The sequence below is a fragment of the Montipora foliosa genome, chromosome 7, assembly GCF_036669935.1.
Source record: "Montipora foliosa isolate CH-2021 chromosome 7, ASM3666993v2, whole genome shotgun sequence".
Classification (NCBI taxonomy): Eukaryota; Metazoa; Cnidaria; class Anthozoa; order Scleractinia; family Acroporidae; genus Montipora; species Montipora foliosa.
The window spans coordinates 26,828,329-26,843,328 of record NC_090875.1 but is presented as its reverse complement, the minus strand read 5'-3'; the positions used below and the strand labels follow the sequence as shown (position 1 = coordinate 26,843,328).

Sequence of the window (15,000 nt, the reverse complement as noted above, 5' to 3'; positions counted from 1 at the left end):
AAATAAAAAAAGTCGCGCCAAATTAAGAAAAGTCGCGCCAAGCAAAAAAAGTCGCGCCACTGACACAAATAAAAACAAGAGTCACACCCAAAGTAAAAAAGTCTCGCCAGAAGTAAATAAAAAGTATACGCACACCCGGGTGGCACTAACAGGGCTCTGTAGGGCAAAGCGATGGCTTGTGCGGTGTACGAAACCGCGCCAACCAGCCTTGAATGAAAACTTCAACTTGCCGTACGGCTCACACGTGAAAAAGCATGATACACGCTCCCGATTTGACGTATCGCTTTTCTCACATGTGGGAAAAGCGATACGCGACCTTTGATTGGTTTACATCGGTTTGCGAACGAAAATTTACTCTGCGGCTTTTCAGTGTGTAAATCTCAGTATGTATTAATAACATGATTTACTTTTCATAACTTTCATATCTTGTTTCATGTTACACAACATGCGTGTTTTAGCGGTTGGTGACCACTTTTTCATCATTTCGAAACTGAATTAACAAGTTGTTTTAAATCTGGACATTTCATCAATATCTATATAATAAACAGAACATTACATGGCCGCTTGGGGATTCGAATTTTCTCTTCTCGTGCTGAAAGTATCTCTCACTCGTTCGCTTCGCTCACTCGTGAGAGATACTTGCAGCACTCGAAGATAAAATTCGTATCCCCGCGCGGCCATGTAATATCCTCTATATCTCTGAAGTAATCAGGAGTGTGCGAAAGAGAAATAGTTGAACTCAAGCGGAAGGTTCAGCTGCCATAACGATTGCGCGTCAAAATCCGAAAAACGAATACAATTTCTTGACTTTTTGAAATACAGTAATTACTTTCAAGTTTACTTAACAAACCACACGAAAAAGTCCCTGGACAATGTTTATGAAAATTTCAAATGTAGTGGGCCAGTCAGGGGCCGTTCTGTAGAAATCGGCCCGCTAAATCAGCCAATATAAAACACAACGCGCGAACTATCTGAGCGATTTAATAAAGTACTATTAACAACACCACATTCAAGTAATCATCCAAAAATATCAAAGGTGAAAACTTTTTGTACAAAAAATACACAGAAGCCAAAAAAAACAACATTTGGCTTTCAATCAACTACATTCATTGAAAAGCGGCGAAAACACTCTAGATGTCAGCATTTTGACTGCTTAACTGGAGAAAAGCTATAGATCGTTTTCACTGTCACGCAATAAAAAAATAAATCGAAAACCATCCAGTGGAAAAAGTCAAGAATTCGTGATGTTGTAGAAGATAAATGAAGAAGACACTTCTCCAAGTTTTAGGCCTGTGCGTTTCCCCAAACTTCAGATATTCGTCGAAATGTTTCGCAGAAATTTACAGAGCCCAGTATGAAAACGCCATGTTGGTGCACATCTGTGGTGCACCAATATGGCGGCCGGAAAATAGTGTCGACATCTGTTACTTACTTTGGCTATCTAGGTGAGTGATCATCTGTACTGAACAGACAGTTATTTACCTAAGCACTTTTCCTAATGCTTTAAATTCTAAAAAGGCTCAAAACCATGAGATAAATATATATTTCTCAATAAACTCGATCGTCGCCGTGTGTCGCACCGCTATAACTCAGAAATTCAAAATGCTCTGGTTTCCAAACGCAGCGCGCTATTGAGCTTTAAAATTGCAAATGGATACAAATTTACCGCCTCTTATGCCTGATGAGGATAAAAACTTTCGTGGCTCTTTAGTTTTGGATTTTAGAAAATGATAACGTCACGTGAAAACGATCTATAGATCGTTTTCACTGTCACGCAATAAAAAAATAAATCGAAAACCATCCAGTGGAAAAAGTCAAGAATTCGTGATGTTGTAGAAGATAAATGAAGAAGACACTTCTCCAAGTTTTAGGCCTGTGCGTTTCCCCAAACTTCAGATATTCGTCGAAATGTTTCGCAGAAATTTACAGAGCCCAGTATGAAAACGCCATGTTGGTGCACATCTGTGGTGCACCAATATGGCGGCCGGAAAATAGTGCCAACATCTGTTACTTACTTTTTGGCTATCTAGGCGAGTGATCATCTGTACTGAACAGACAGCTATTTACTTAAGCACTTTTCCTAATGCTTTAAATTCTAAAAAGGCTCAAAACCATGAGATAAATATATATTTCTCAATAAACTTGATCGTCGCCTCATGTCACGCACCGCTATAACTCAGAAATTCAAAATGCTCTGGTTTCCAAACGAAGCACGCTATTGAGCTTTAAAATTGCAAATGGATACAAATTTACCGCCTCTTATGCCTGGTGAGGATAAAAACTTTCGTGGCTCTTTAGTTTTGGATTTTAGAAAATGATGACGTCACGTGAAAACGATCTATATCAAAACTCTACCATGTCCAAGGCATCCCAAACGGACAGCTGCCAAAATATCATTACCGGTTTCGACTCAAATATCAATTTCCTTCATTGCTCTCGAAAGACAGAAGGAAACTAACAACTGGGAAAAGGACAACTACCCGTCTTGCATTTGTGCACACAACATTTTGTTTTCTTGTACCAAAATAGGGTGGGTGCTGTTTACAAACAGAAGCACTGCGCACGTCATGCGATCGACAGGTTCTGAACATCTGAACATGTTATCGATTCATAAGAGAAAAAGAGGCATTTACCTGTATCTATGCTGCGCAATCAAGCATCGTCTTCACATTTTGCGAAGTTTCCCGCACTGAGAGGGAAAGGAAAGGAAAGAAAGGAACTGTATTTAAGTGTCTAGTAGATTTAGCGCTGGAGCACTAATTGGGGGCACTGTAAAGTGAAATTAACAATTAACACAACAATTCTGAATGTGTCTTTGCCATATATACACAAAAGAATGTGTCTTTGCCATTCTTTCATTTCGTTACCTCAGTAGAAGTAGCTGTCATTTACTACTTGCCTCGATCCTAAATGATCACGGCTACCTCTTTATAGTATGATTGCTTCACCTGTGGAACCACCCATAATCACCGTTACATCATGTAAAAAGTTGCCGTTTTCAAAAGTAACGAGCATATATTTACTTATCAAAGATCTTATATAGTGGTCTTAGTAGTAGTTGTTTCCGAAAATTGAGATATTCAGTGTTCGCTTCCTAGCATTTTTATTTACTAAGCATTTGCGACTAGCATGCCGCAAAGGCGTTGCATTACTTCGCAAGGATATCTAGCCTATGTGGCAGGCATTAGAAGGCCGAGGAAGAGGGAGGGAAAACGGGAGTGGACTGGGGACTCCCCTCGCTTCGCGCGCGCGCTTTCGCTTAATTTCCTTTCCCTTTTCTAGCGCCTGCCACGCAGGCTAACGCTATAGAGCGTTTTCACATGACGTCACGGCGGCCATGTTGGCGTTCCAAAACAAAGGAATGGCGGCCATGATGGTGTACCAAACTAATCCTCTGGGATTTGAAATCTCTTTTTATGCAAATACTTTCTTTTGTTTCAGTAATCAAATATGGCTGCTGGTTACGTGAGTGAAAACGCTCTATCCTAGCGATCTGCCTTTTTCATTACATGAGAGTCTCCCAGAAGTTTTGGGGAATAAGGAAACGTAGCTAACATAACTGGTCAACAGGGAAACAAAAACAAAATCTATTGGGAAACAACTGTCCTTATTTGCTTACATTTTAAGTCATTGCCTGAGGACTTTCTAATGAAACAAACCTTCAAGGCTCTTTTTTCAACGCAATACGGCCACTTTCGATATATGAAAATTCAGCTTGAAAGAGAGGTTTAGGAGACAACGACAAAGGGAAGTGGATGATATATTAATTTATTATAGGAACACCAATGAAATACCAAGTGAGCTTTCGCGCGAAAACATGATATCTTCACACGTGAAAAGATCACTGTTGTTATGGTTACATTTGAAAATCGCGCCTTTCGTGAATGATTTAGTGTTTCATTGGTGTTTATATAATAAATAGAATATTACATGGCCGCTTGGAGATACGAAATTCTCTTCTCGTGTTGAAAAATATTTCACTCGTTCGCTGCGCTCAGTCGTTAAATATTTTCAACACTTAAAGAGAAATTCCGCATCTTCGCGCGGCCATGTAATACCCTCTATATCTCTGACATTCAATGTAACTTGTTTCTATTGTTTTTGTCCTAGTCTTTGCCTCACTATCACGTTGGATATTGATATTTCGAAGATGGCTTATTAGCCAGTATCAAAAATACCATAATACTCTTTGTTTGTACCTCCAAAGTTTTGCACAAGCATTGTTTTTATTTTCTCTTGGGACTTATGATGATTCCAAGAGAAACCGGAAACAATAGACAATTTGCATAAATGGCAATGTACATCCTAAGCCTCACATTCATGTGAAAAATCCTTTGTCTAGAAACATAAGTACGAGGCTAAGGATGTACAAAGTATTGTTATTCACATTTATGCAAAATTCTGGAGGGACAAACAAGGAGTATTATGGTACGTTTGATACTGGCTTGATACTCTATGATCAAAACGTGGCGACATAATGGCACAATTCATCACCAACAAGAAGAATGAGAAAAAAAACTCATCATTACATTCACCATTTCTTTCATTACAATAGCGAGAATACACCATTTCGACATTGAAAATTCCAGTATGGCGGGACAACTGTCAACTAAGCCTAGTTTAAAAGAAATGTGGAAGTGATACTCGCACTTCACTGAACAATTCAAGCAATTGTCTCTTTTAGACACCTCAAAAATTCAGGAGTGTTGGATACAATTTAAGATATAGTATCAGTAATTCTTAATTTTAGTTCTATAAGATCATCAGCAACACTCAGTGACCGCGTGCGCCGGAAAATGCTTTTTCCTCCAATAAACACCGACCAGTCTACCGGCGAAAAAGCTGAAATTTCCTCGAAGCTACATGAAAAAAAGAGTTTAAACTCGTTCGCAGGTATTTTACCCGAAACACCGGCAAAGCGATTTGCAAGTCAAAGTGAAAGCTAGCGCGACGAGTTCATTAGTGAGCAAGAGGCATTCCAAGAAGACAAAGGAGTGTCACAAACTGTCACAAGATGTTTTAAATATGTTCTAAAACAAATATGAAACGGTTCACCGTGTACTATTGAGTTACCGTTTCACTCTGGAGACTATCACCTCGTGCGACTCTTAAGGCGCCCCCAAATGAGGAAACAATGTTGCCGAAGAAAATTTTTCCCTGTTTGCGGCCCCAGGAAGCCTTTGTTGCGGAAGAAAAATTTGCTTGCGCGCCGAGGAAACATTTCGGGAAACAATGTTTCCGCAACAATGTTTTCTCGTTTGCGCGCGCCTTCACGCTTCTGTAGTGCTTAGCAACCTCCCGCGTGTAACTATAACTCGATAGTACAGGCTGAACCGTTTACTATTTGTTAAATTTGGGCAACTTATCATTTGTTTCCTTATATTCTTGTTTTTCAGTTTGTTGCTCATCCATTCTGCCAGCATCTTCTGATGAGCTGCGTGTTCGGCGGTGTTCCGTTTTGGCGCACGCGTGGGATCACTTTTCGTATCTTCTACGTCATATTCCAAGTTGTGATCTATCCCTTCATGGCTTTTCTGTATTTTTTCTGTCCATTTCTACGAATAAGCCAAAAGATCAAAAGGCCGTTCATAAAATTTGTCAACCACACCGCTTCCTTCGTAATTTTCCTATCCCTCCTTGCCGCTTCGTCTCACAAAAAATTCGAAATTCGCTTTGGAAACATACCATCTGTCTTGGAGTGGATTATTTTCATGTGGATTCTCGGAATAGCTTGGGGTGAGTGCAAACAAGTACGTCACGACGGAATATTAAGATACTTGTCAAGTGGTTGGAATTGGATGGATATGGGAATGATACTTCTCATCCTCGGGGCTTATTTAGTTTGGTTTTCACGTGCAATAGTGGAACATTTTAGTGACATTGACAGCACGACCGATCAGTATATTCTGAGTACAGCTGACGGACTGTACGCTATGGGAGTCATAGCCAGCTTCTTCCGGTTGGTATACCTCTGCCAGATCAGCCGTTATTTGGGTCTCTTGCAGCTTAGCCTCAGTAGGATGGTTCGTGTTATTTTCCAATTTGCTTTTATCAGCATTGTGATGTTAATATCATTTTCCGTTGGCATGACTATGCTGTATTCGTCGTCGTTTGAGGCGTATGGCCACGTTAGACCACAGAGAAACACAACTAATCCTATACAAGATTTGCTAAGCAAAGGATATCACAGGTAAGACAAAATTGATGTTTTTTGGTGACATCTTCGTCTCTTGTTGCAGGCTCTCGTTCCCAGAGCCCACGTATCTTTCGGTCAGCGCCAAGACACGGAGCTCTGGAATAATCAATTTCCGGAACTCCAAGATTTTAGGAGTTCCGGTTTCACCGAAAAGTGAAATGGGGCGATCATTAGAACTCGAGGGTTTACAACAGCAGCGGCAAATCTTCGTGATTACAAGTTTAGTTGGATATTTTTGCGCCATATTCGTAAATTACAAGCTATTTTACACTCGGTAGTTTACGCATGAGCAGCCGGTTTGATGAATCAATTAGCCAATCAACCCAGTTTTGAAATTTGATTATTCCAGAGCTCTGTGTTTTGGCGCTGACCAAAAGACACGTTGGCTCTGGGGACGAGATTTTTAAAATGGTGATCATGACAACGGTAAAGAGCATATGGTGTATTCGCGCGTGCGTATTACCTGGGAGCGCACTGGCTTTTGGGATGAGAGGAGACGAAACGGTCTACGAGAAACTACGATTTCATTTGGCTATTGACCGAATGCATAAATGGGGGCCAAAAATATATTCTTTTGTTTATGTGCTCATGAGACTCACTAGCCTCGCTCTCAAGCAACATTTCTTTTGTATTTTGTCCATGCAAACGAGGCTAGTGAGGCTAATTAGCACATAAACAAAACTATATTTTATTTGACCGCCATTTATGCATTCAGTCTATTACCTAAATTTATAAGGCTTCCTTAAAAAGCTATTACGACCAAAAAATCAATTATTCTTTTTCTTTGGATTCCAAAACTATGGCCGTGTTTTCACGAGCGGTTTTTCAGGTCGCTTAGTGAGTGACAGGCGAAAATTCCGTGAAAACAGGTCCTTTCTCCAACTCGTTCAAAGGTTAAGCGAGAAGGCAAATTTCAACAGAATCCTCATTAAATTTAAGTCACCAAACCAAGTAGCTTAAGCGAGTTGATAATTACTTACGGCCAATTAGGAGTCGCTTGCGGTTATTGAAATCGTAAATACAACAGGCGTGCTATTGTTATACCATTTATTATTGTATTGGCACATGCTCTCTCCTCATTTAATCTTACCAGTGAAAACGCGTATTATTTTTAAGTCGCTTAACGAAGTCAGCAAATAAACTACGTTCAGGAGTGATAAGCGAGACAACGGCTGTCGCGAAAACACGGCCTATGTTAACTAAACACTAAGTGACCCAAGTTTTAAGCCTTGATTTAAAAAGTCACCTGTATATTTTCATTGGAATTTGCCTTTTTAATGATCATGAGAGAGCTGGATCTAGGAGAAAATGACGTCAAAGACTGACTAGTTTAAGAATGCAATAAGAGTGTACACGGTTGAATTAATAAGCAGCACGGGAGTTTCGGGCTTTCAGACTTTTAAACTAGCGTTTTGCATATGTGATAAACTGCATTTTAAGCCAGGAGTAAATGACGTCATTTTTCCCTAGATCAGGCCTCGATAGTTCAAAAGGTGGATAACGCCGTCCAGCAGATAAATCACTATCCAGCAGATAAATCACTAATCAGCGATAAACATTAGCAAAACCAATTGAGTTATCCAGTGGATAGCGATTGATCCGGTGGATTGCGCTATCCACCCTTCTAACAACTTAGGCCAGGAGTGGTCATTCTGAACAGTGCGTGCAGAGCCGAAGAACTCGATGTTCCAAAAATAGAAAGATGAACGCAAAGGTTGACCCATAGGGCTTGTATGCATGGGAGAGGAAAGCACCTAATCATTGGTTCCAGCCTAGATCCCACCCCTCTGAGGTCCAATCGGTCAGTTTTGAACGTGAGTAATGGCGGACCATTAAGTCCAAAACTTACACTCAAAGTAAACAGCCTTTGATGTTGAAATCAAAGCTCAGAATTATGCCAGTCAAGTGTTAAGCAAACACACTTTCAAAATCTAAAGAAAAAAAAGGAAGTGATTTTTTTTTAACATAGTAGCTCTTTAATGTAGTTCGGGTTGATATATGCCATTTTACGGTCAGCCTTTAAGTTTGTAATTTTAAGTCGTGTAAAGACCTACAGCTTGACGAGCTTAATAACGAGGTAGTTGACAGATTTTGGAGGAAGTCATTTAACGCTGTTATAGTCACTTCGCTCTAACAGGCTAGCTCACGGTAAAACCCCAATTTTTGTTTCAAAATGAGGGCAATAGGTATAATTAACATAAAGACAAAAGATGTAAAAGTAGTCGCCATTTATGGTGAAAGTGGTGTATAGCAGTAACAATTAATGTGGAAAAAGTGCAATGGGCTCCGCTGACCTCTAGCCTTGTCTGCGTTCTCGATTGTACAGAGGAGACAAAATCTGTTACATTTGCGCAATATTTTGACTTTCAGTTTGATTGAAACTATGGTGACGCTGATGTGGGCGAGTTTGGACATGATAACATTGGACAGTCTGGGTGTGTTCAAGGACCAGAGTCTGATTCAGATATGGACAGCAATCCTGTTTACACTTTATCATGCGGCCTCACTTATCGTGCTCCTCAATATGTTGATTGCTATGATGAGCAATTCGTACCAGCGTGTTGAGGTAAGAGCTACAGTGACTACCCGGATTAAAAAATCGGCACCGACATTTTGTATCCGTTACTATTTTCACATGTACATTTTGAACCTTTCTAGTTATTCAAATAGCACAATGACCAACACGAAAGCTTCGTTTACTTTGATCACTGTGCACATATCGACAATATTTTGTATCTGTTAGTATTCGCAAAACAATGGATAGCGTTAAAGATGCGCGCTGATTGGCTACTCAAACTCCGAATATCCTTTATAAGTATATACTAAAACAGTGGATAGCGTTGAACGCGGGCGCTGATTGGCTCGTCAAACTCCGAATATCCTGTGCTATTTACCTCCGAGCAACTCGGGAAAAAATGGCGTCCCGATTTGCATCCGTGACAAGTGAAGAAAACATCCAAATTAATTTTTTTGTGCTGTATATTATCTCACTGTTTTAGTATATACTAAAACTATTCACCCCAGTGTCGGTGGCTAGCGTTGGATATCCACCGCTAGCCACCTCCACTTCGATGAATAGTTGTTAACTAATCCCCTACTAGCAATTCGCGCGGGATTTGCGCCCGAAAATATGATAATCGTTGCGGGAATGGTGAAATGAGTTCATCTTTTTTGTGCTATATTATCTCACTGTTTTAGCATATACTAAAACAGCTTACCTCTACCATTACTCATCTCAGTGTTCGTGGCTAGTGGTTGATATTTACCGAGCCGTTCATGAGTCACCTCCCTTCGGTGAATTGCTGTTAATTTAACTTGACATTGTTTTAACGTGAATTGATTTAACTTGATTGGACTCATTAACGGATGTTGAGAGCGAAATAAGCATGGATGTGTCAAAAGGAATAGTGATTGTTTGAACACTCGATGCAGTTACTCCTCACTTTTCTTCACTTCATGAAATTTTATTGCGCTCCACCAGACTTGCTTTTATCTAGATGGCTTTCAGAATTCCGTTACCGTACGATTATTTGGATTAGGTTTCTTTCTACGCGCGCAATCACAAGATTTTTTAAGGACCTTGGTTGGGGCAGTGGTGAGAGCACTCGCCTCTCACCGATGTGGCCTGGGTTCGATTCCCAGACTCAGCGTCATATGTGGGTTGAGTTTGTTGGTTCTCTACTCTGCACCGTGAGGTTTTTCTCCGGGTACTCCGGTTTTCCCCTCTCCATAAAAACAAAAATATTTGATTTGATTTGATTTGAGTTAGAGCGAGTTTCAATTGAGTGTCGTAAAACCAAAACCAAAGTAATTACTTTGGCCAATCAAAAAGGACTGAGACAATCCGGCAAACCAATCAAAACTCGAAGTAATTACACGTAGCCGACACAAAGCCCGGGAAAATGTGCACGCGTGAGCCACGATTGGTTTTGGTTTCACTTCTGATTTGAAACAATCACTGAGTGAAGTAATCATAAACCAAAGTAATTATCTAATTACTTTCGACACTCAATTGAAAACCTCTCTACTTTCGTTAGTGTCCCCAATTAGTGCTCTTGTGCTAAATCTATTGACACTTAAAATAAAGTTGTTACTGTTATTATTATAATGTATAAATTACACTAGATATAACTTATTCATAATTAAAATAAACCTGTCATTATTTTCCTTGTAGGACAATATTGAAACCGAATACAAGTTTGCTCGAGCTCAGTTGTGGGCTGATTACATTGGAGATGGAGTTGCCACTCTGCCACCTCCTATGAATCTCATTCCATCCCCTAAGAGTGTTGTGAGGTTGGCTTGCAGGCTGACTAAGAAGTGTTTTGGAGTCCCTAACAGGCTTCCTTGCTGCGTTAACGTGAGTAATCGTAAGCAAAAAGGCTGGTTCATAGGACGTGGCGAGAACTGATGGGCCGTTAGAGTGGGTACACACAGATGCAAACATAGGACGTAGCGAAATCTGATTGGATATTACAGTGGGTACACGCATGCGCAAACATGAATACAAGCAACAAACGCAAGCTTGTTGACGATTTGATATTTAGCACCTTTTCTTATGACAACATGTCAATTGATACACCTTCTTATATTGTTGCGTGCCTAATTTACGGCTTCCATAGACTTTGCTAATATCAATGATTATTGACCTTGGACATATCTGTAAAACACCTTTTTAATCATGTTGATCTGGGTATGTTAAAGTTCACAGCAGGTGCCCATGTGATTGACTCGGAGCGTACAACTTGAATCATTGTATTTGTGGAACGGCGTTTTTACAGACCGAGGTATTTCTCGATTGATTTTCCCGCAAAACCAGACCTTTGAGCAAATCACAAGCCTTGCATGAGAAATTATTACCCATAGTATTAAAAATAGCTTGATCTGTGAAAATGCCGTTTCAGACCTATAGTATTGGGTTTATGGGCTCCTGGTCACAATGGTGATATAACTTCTAAGAACGACGTATGGTTGAGGAAACAGCAAACGACGGCTACAATATTGTTATCCTTATTTTTTGGTGGTATCCGTTCGTAACAATAGGCAGCGATGTTATGGATTTGCGTGAAAAAAAAAAGAAACAAGAAAAATACCAAAACACCATAGGAACCTCGTGAAAAAATTAACTTTTCACCATAAATCTGTTCATCAATCAATCGATCAATCATCATATTCAAACAACACTTGGTGCTTTTCTCAAATGGCAACGTACATAAGAAAGCAATCACAAGTTTCATGGCCTAAGTACTTCTAGACAAAACTGACAGTTCAAATTATAGTCACTTCAACTACCATTGCATGAACGCCATTGTCATCTATATTTAGGGTGATACTGGGTATGGTTCCTCCAAGGACGGATCTGGGGCCCGATTCTCAAAAGTCCCGAAACTTTACGGGCCATTTCCGGGTGTCACAATTCCCTCTGTACCTCAAGGACGAAGACGATTTCAGTCATCAAACTTCACAGTCAGTTTGCCTTTAGTTACCTTGAAAACTTGCTAAAAGATCGGCTTCCCTGAACAAGCAGTTGGCAGGTTCATAAATGTCCTTTCAGGCCCGAAAAGTTTTCGGGACTTTCGAGAAACGGGCCCCTGTACAAATATGTGGACGTTCCAATCTCCCTTCCAATTGTCCCCTTTTTCTTATATAATACACCTTTTTTTTTAAACAGCGGCAATTCCGGGTTTATGAACAGCGAAGCACGATTGCAGAACAAAAGAAGCAACTATACCAGGTAATAATTAAGTAATAAGTAAACGAAACCGTGGAAGACAGATACGCGAAGAGGGCACCACGACGAAAGTTTATATTGGGGAACTTGTCAAAGTGCTTTTCTAACTTTTCTTTTTGTGTGTACGACGGGCATCCAGACCAAGTTTTCAAATCACCAAATAGCATGCTTTGATTTAGATTATCAGTCTAAATCACAGACGTTATAGCAGATGAAATAAATGTATCATTGTTGCTTCATTTTTCACATTTAAAGGGAGAACTGGCGAACACGTCAAAACACTCTTGGAGTGGTGAAGAGAACCAACAACTACAACACACAATAATATTAATGTTGATTCCGGGAATCGAACCCCGGCCAAACTGGTGGAATGTAAATGCGCCACTGCGCCAACCCTGTTTACTGTTTACTGTTTCGTGTCCAAATTTGTAGCGTATTGAAGGAAAGGTATTCATCATAATTGCCGAAGCTTAGGCGAATAGTTTTAAATCGGGTGTCTAGTCTGAAATTCTGTTAATCGTGGCTGTTGTAATTGGGTGAATGGGCTTAACACTTTGAAACGCGGTGACATTGTATATTATAAAATAATTAGGATAGTACCCGCACTCTCATTGGTCAATAGCTGTGTTTAGATGAGTATGGAAACACGACTGTGACATCACACGAATTTTGATTGGTTATGTATTGTCAAACGCGTTTTGATTGGTTGGTAGGAAATATGAGTGTGTATCAAGAAAATCTGTTTCAATCAAGAAGTAAAAAAACCAGCATTTTCCTTCACTTGTTGAATTATCTTTGCAAAATATTTTATAAAAGCGATAGAGGACGTTTTCCGTGTTTCCATAGCCTCATCTAAACACTCGGGGGAGTTGGGAGAATTCGAGAGTGCGGGTACTATCCTAATTATTTTACAATATACAATGTCACCGCGTTTCAAAGTGTTAAGCCCATTCACCCAATTACAACAGCCATGATTAACAGAATTTCAGACTAGACACCCGATTTAAAACTATTCGCCTAAGCTTCAGCAATTCTGATGAATACCTTTCCTTCAATACGCTACAAATTTGGACACGAAACAGTAAACTTCTCTACAGTCGCTAAGATTTGGGTGCAATTAATTTCGCTGCAGTCTGTGAAAGAATTGGGCCACTGGTAACTGCCTAGTGGTTTCAGAACCTTGACCGGCTGCCAGTTAAATGTGTAGGCACAACATTCTCCTTCTTATCACCAACATGATCAAAGAGGCAAGGAGCGCAACCCTACCTTTGATTACATGTTTGCTGTTTTGTTTGTTTGTTTGTTTTTTATTTTTGCTACACCATGATAACGAATAAGAAGGATAGGAAACGTGCATCCTTTTTACAGTGATTGTTTCGGTCGCATTTAGAGAGTTTACACCAGTGTTAAATCATATTTTTTTGTTCAGTGTTCCCCTAGGAATTCAAAACATGACCGCAACCAACGATTTTTAAGACAGCAAGGAAATGTATCAGAAAGAAGAACGCACGTGCAACTTAGACGCACGGACTTTGTTCCTAACACGTTTTTTTTTTTCTTGCATTAATTAAAGCAACTTGAGGCTTACTTCTATCTCATTGCATCTTTCATGCTTCATTTTATTTCACACTATTTACAAAAGAGATGTATCGATAAAAAGTAATGAAAATTAGGTTCTATTGAATACGTACCCGGTATTGAATAATTAAATAACTAAACGGTAAATTATAGTTATCACGATAACAGATGTAATAATTCTTTTAGTTTACAAAGCTACAATAGTTTGTTGTGGTGGCCAACCCAAAAGTGTGTGCTCGGCTTTGGCCACCACACACATCTAAACTAGTTTTTCAAACTAAAAGAATCGAAGAAAGCTACTTACTTTGAGTAATCACCGCAAGGGAATAAATCCGACGCCAGAATTTCAAGCTTTGTGGCTCCAAATCCAAAATCCAATCCGGCAACTCGCTGGACAACTAAACAGCTTTATTTACTTGAAGTCTCCCTGCTCGAGTTGTTTGATATTGGTGTTTGCAGAAGTTCAGCAGTTCTTGAATGTCATGTTCTTCACCATTTGATGTTAACTGATCGTAATTCACGCTGCTGAGGATTGTCTTAGCCGAGAAAAAACAACTAAATTCTAACTTCTGAATCAAGCTGACCCGCGCTTGTGTCCAGTACTTTCCCAAAGTCTTTTGTGTTCCAGTATCACTCGGGTGTACTTGACCGATGCCCCTTTTGATCAAGGGTCATATATATCGTTAAGGAAAGAACACCAAGAGGAAATATTAATTCCTAGAGGCAGTTCTGACAAACTGACAACAGGCAACATTCTTGGAGCGTCTCGAATGTAAAAATTATTTCTAATTTTTCAAACACATAACATGATACTCATCCCAAGGCAGCAGGTTTTAAAAAAAGAGGGCTCAAAGTATTTTCAATATCGCCTCAAACTCAAGTAGCAAGCCACCGAAGCTGTTCATTTTAATTACCTTTCCAAAAAAAACCGAGGTGTGGCCAGTGCGCGAAGCCTAGTCCCTTCTTCTGGAGCTCTTCTTTCGCGGGGAAATGATCGATTACTTAGCAGGTCACTACCAGCAATGATGGTTTTTCTAACATTTACTTTCAACTTATCACGGGCCCTTGTCACAGGGAAAATTAAAGAGCCTTTTTGTTCTCTCTGTGTTCTAGACTGTCGTCAGAGAATTAATTAGTCGTTATTGGGCTCGACGAAGGCTCCAGAATAGGGCGCCTGATCCCGTAAATGCTGATCAAATGGCTTCTATGGTGGCACTCAAGGAAGAAGTAAAGGGCATGTTAAGCGAGATAGGAAAGATTCTAAAGGCAAATAAACAAAACAGAGACAAGGGGACAATCCTTAGAGCCGAAGAAATCACCTTGGAGGTAAATATTAACAATTCTTAAAGGAACCTTGGACCAAAAGCTACACGATTTAATTTTGACCATCGTTTTTGAGACCACCGAACGTTAACCGCTGAAAAGGAAGAAAAAGTTTCAGAAAAAAACCTTTAGGTAAACATGAAACAGCATCTCTGGGTTCGGCGTTGCTTTT

The 15,000-nt window shown here is 39.9% G+C and overlaps 1 protein-coding gene across 1 annotated transcript in view; it reads left to right on the top strand.

Moving 5' to 3' along the window:
- Positions 1-15,000, top strand: part of LOC138011620 (short transient receptor potential channel 4-like) — a 49,758-nt gene that overhangs the window by 30,742 nt on the left and 4,016 nt on the right. Inside the window, exons 2-6 of the mRNA XM_068858708.1 lie at positions 5,397-6,190; positions 8,567-8,762; positions 10,371-10,556; positions 11,868-11,930; positions 14,619-14,831. Coding sequence (XP_068714809.1) covers positions 5,397-6,190; positions 8,567-8,762; positions 10,371-10,556; positions 11,868-11,930; positions 14,619-14,831 — 1,452 coding nt within the window. The remainder of the gene's footprint in view (positions 1-5,396; positions 6,191-8,566; positions 8,763-10,370; positions 10,557-11,867; positions 11,931-14,618; positions 14,832-15,000) is intronic.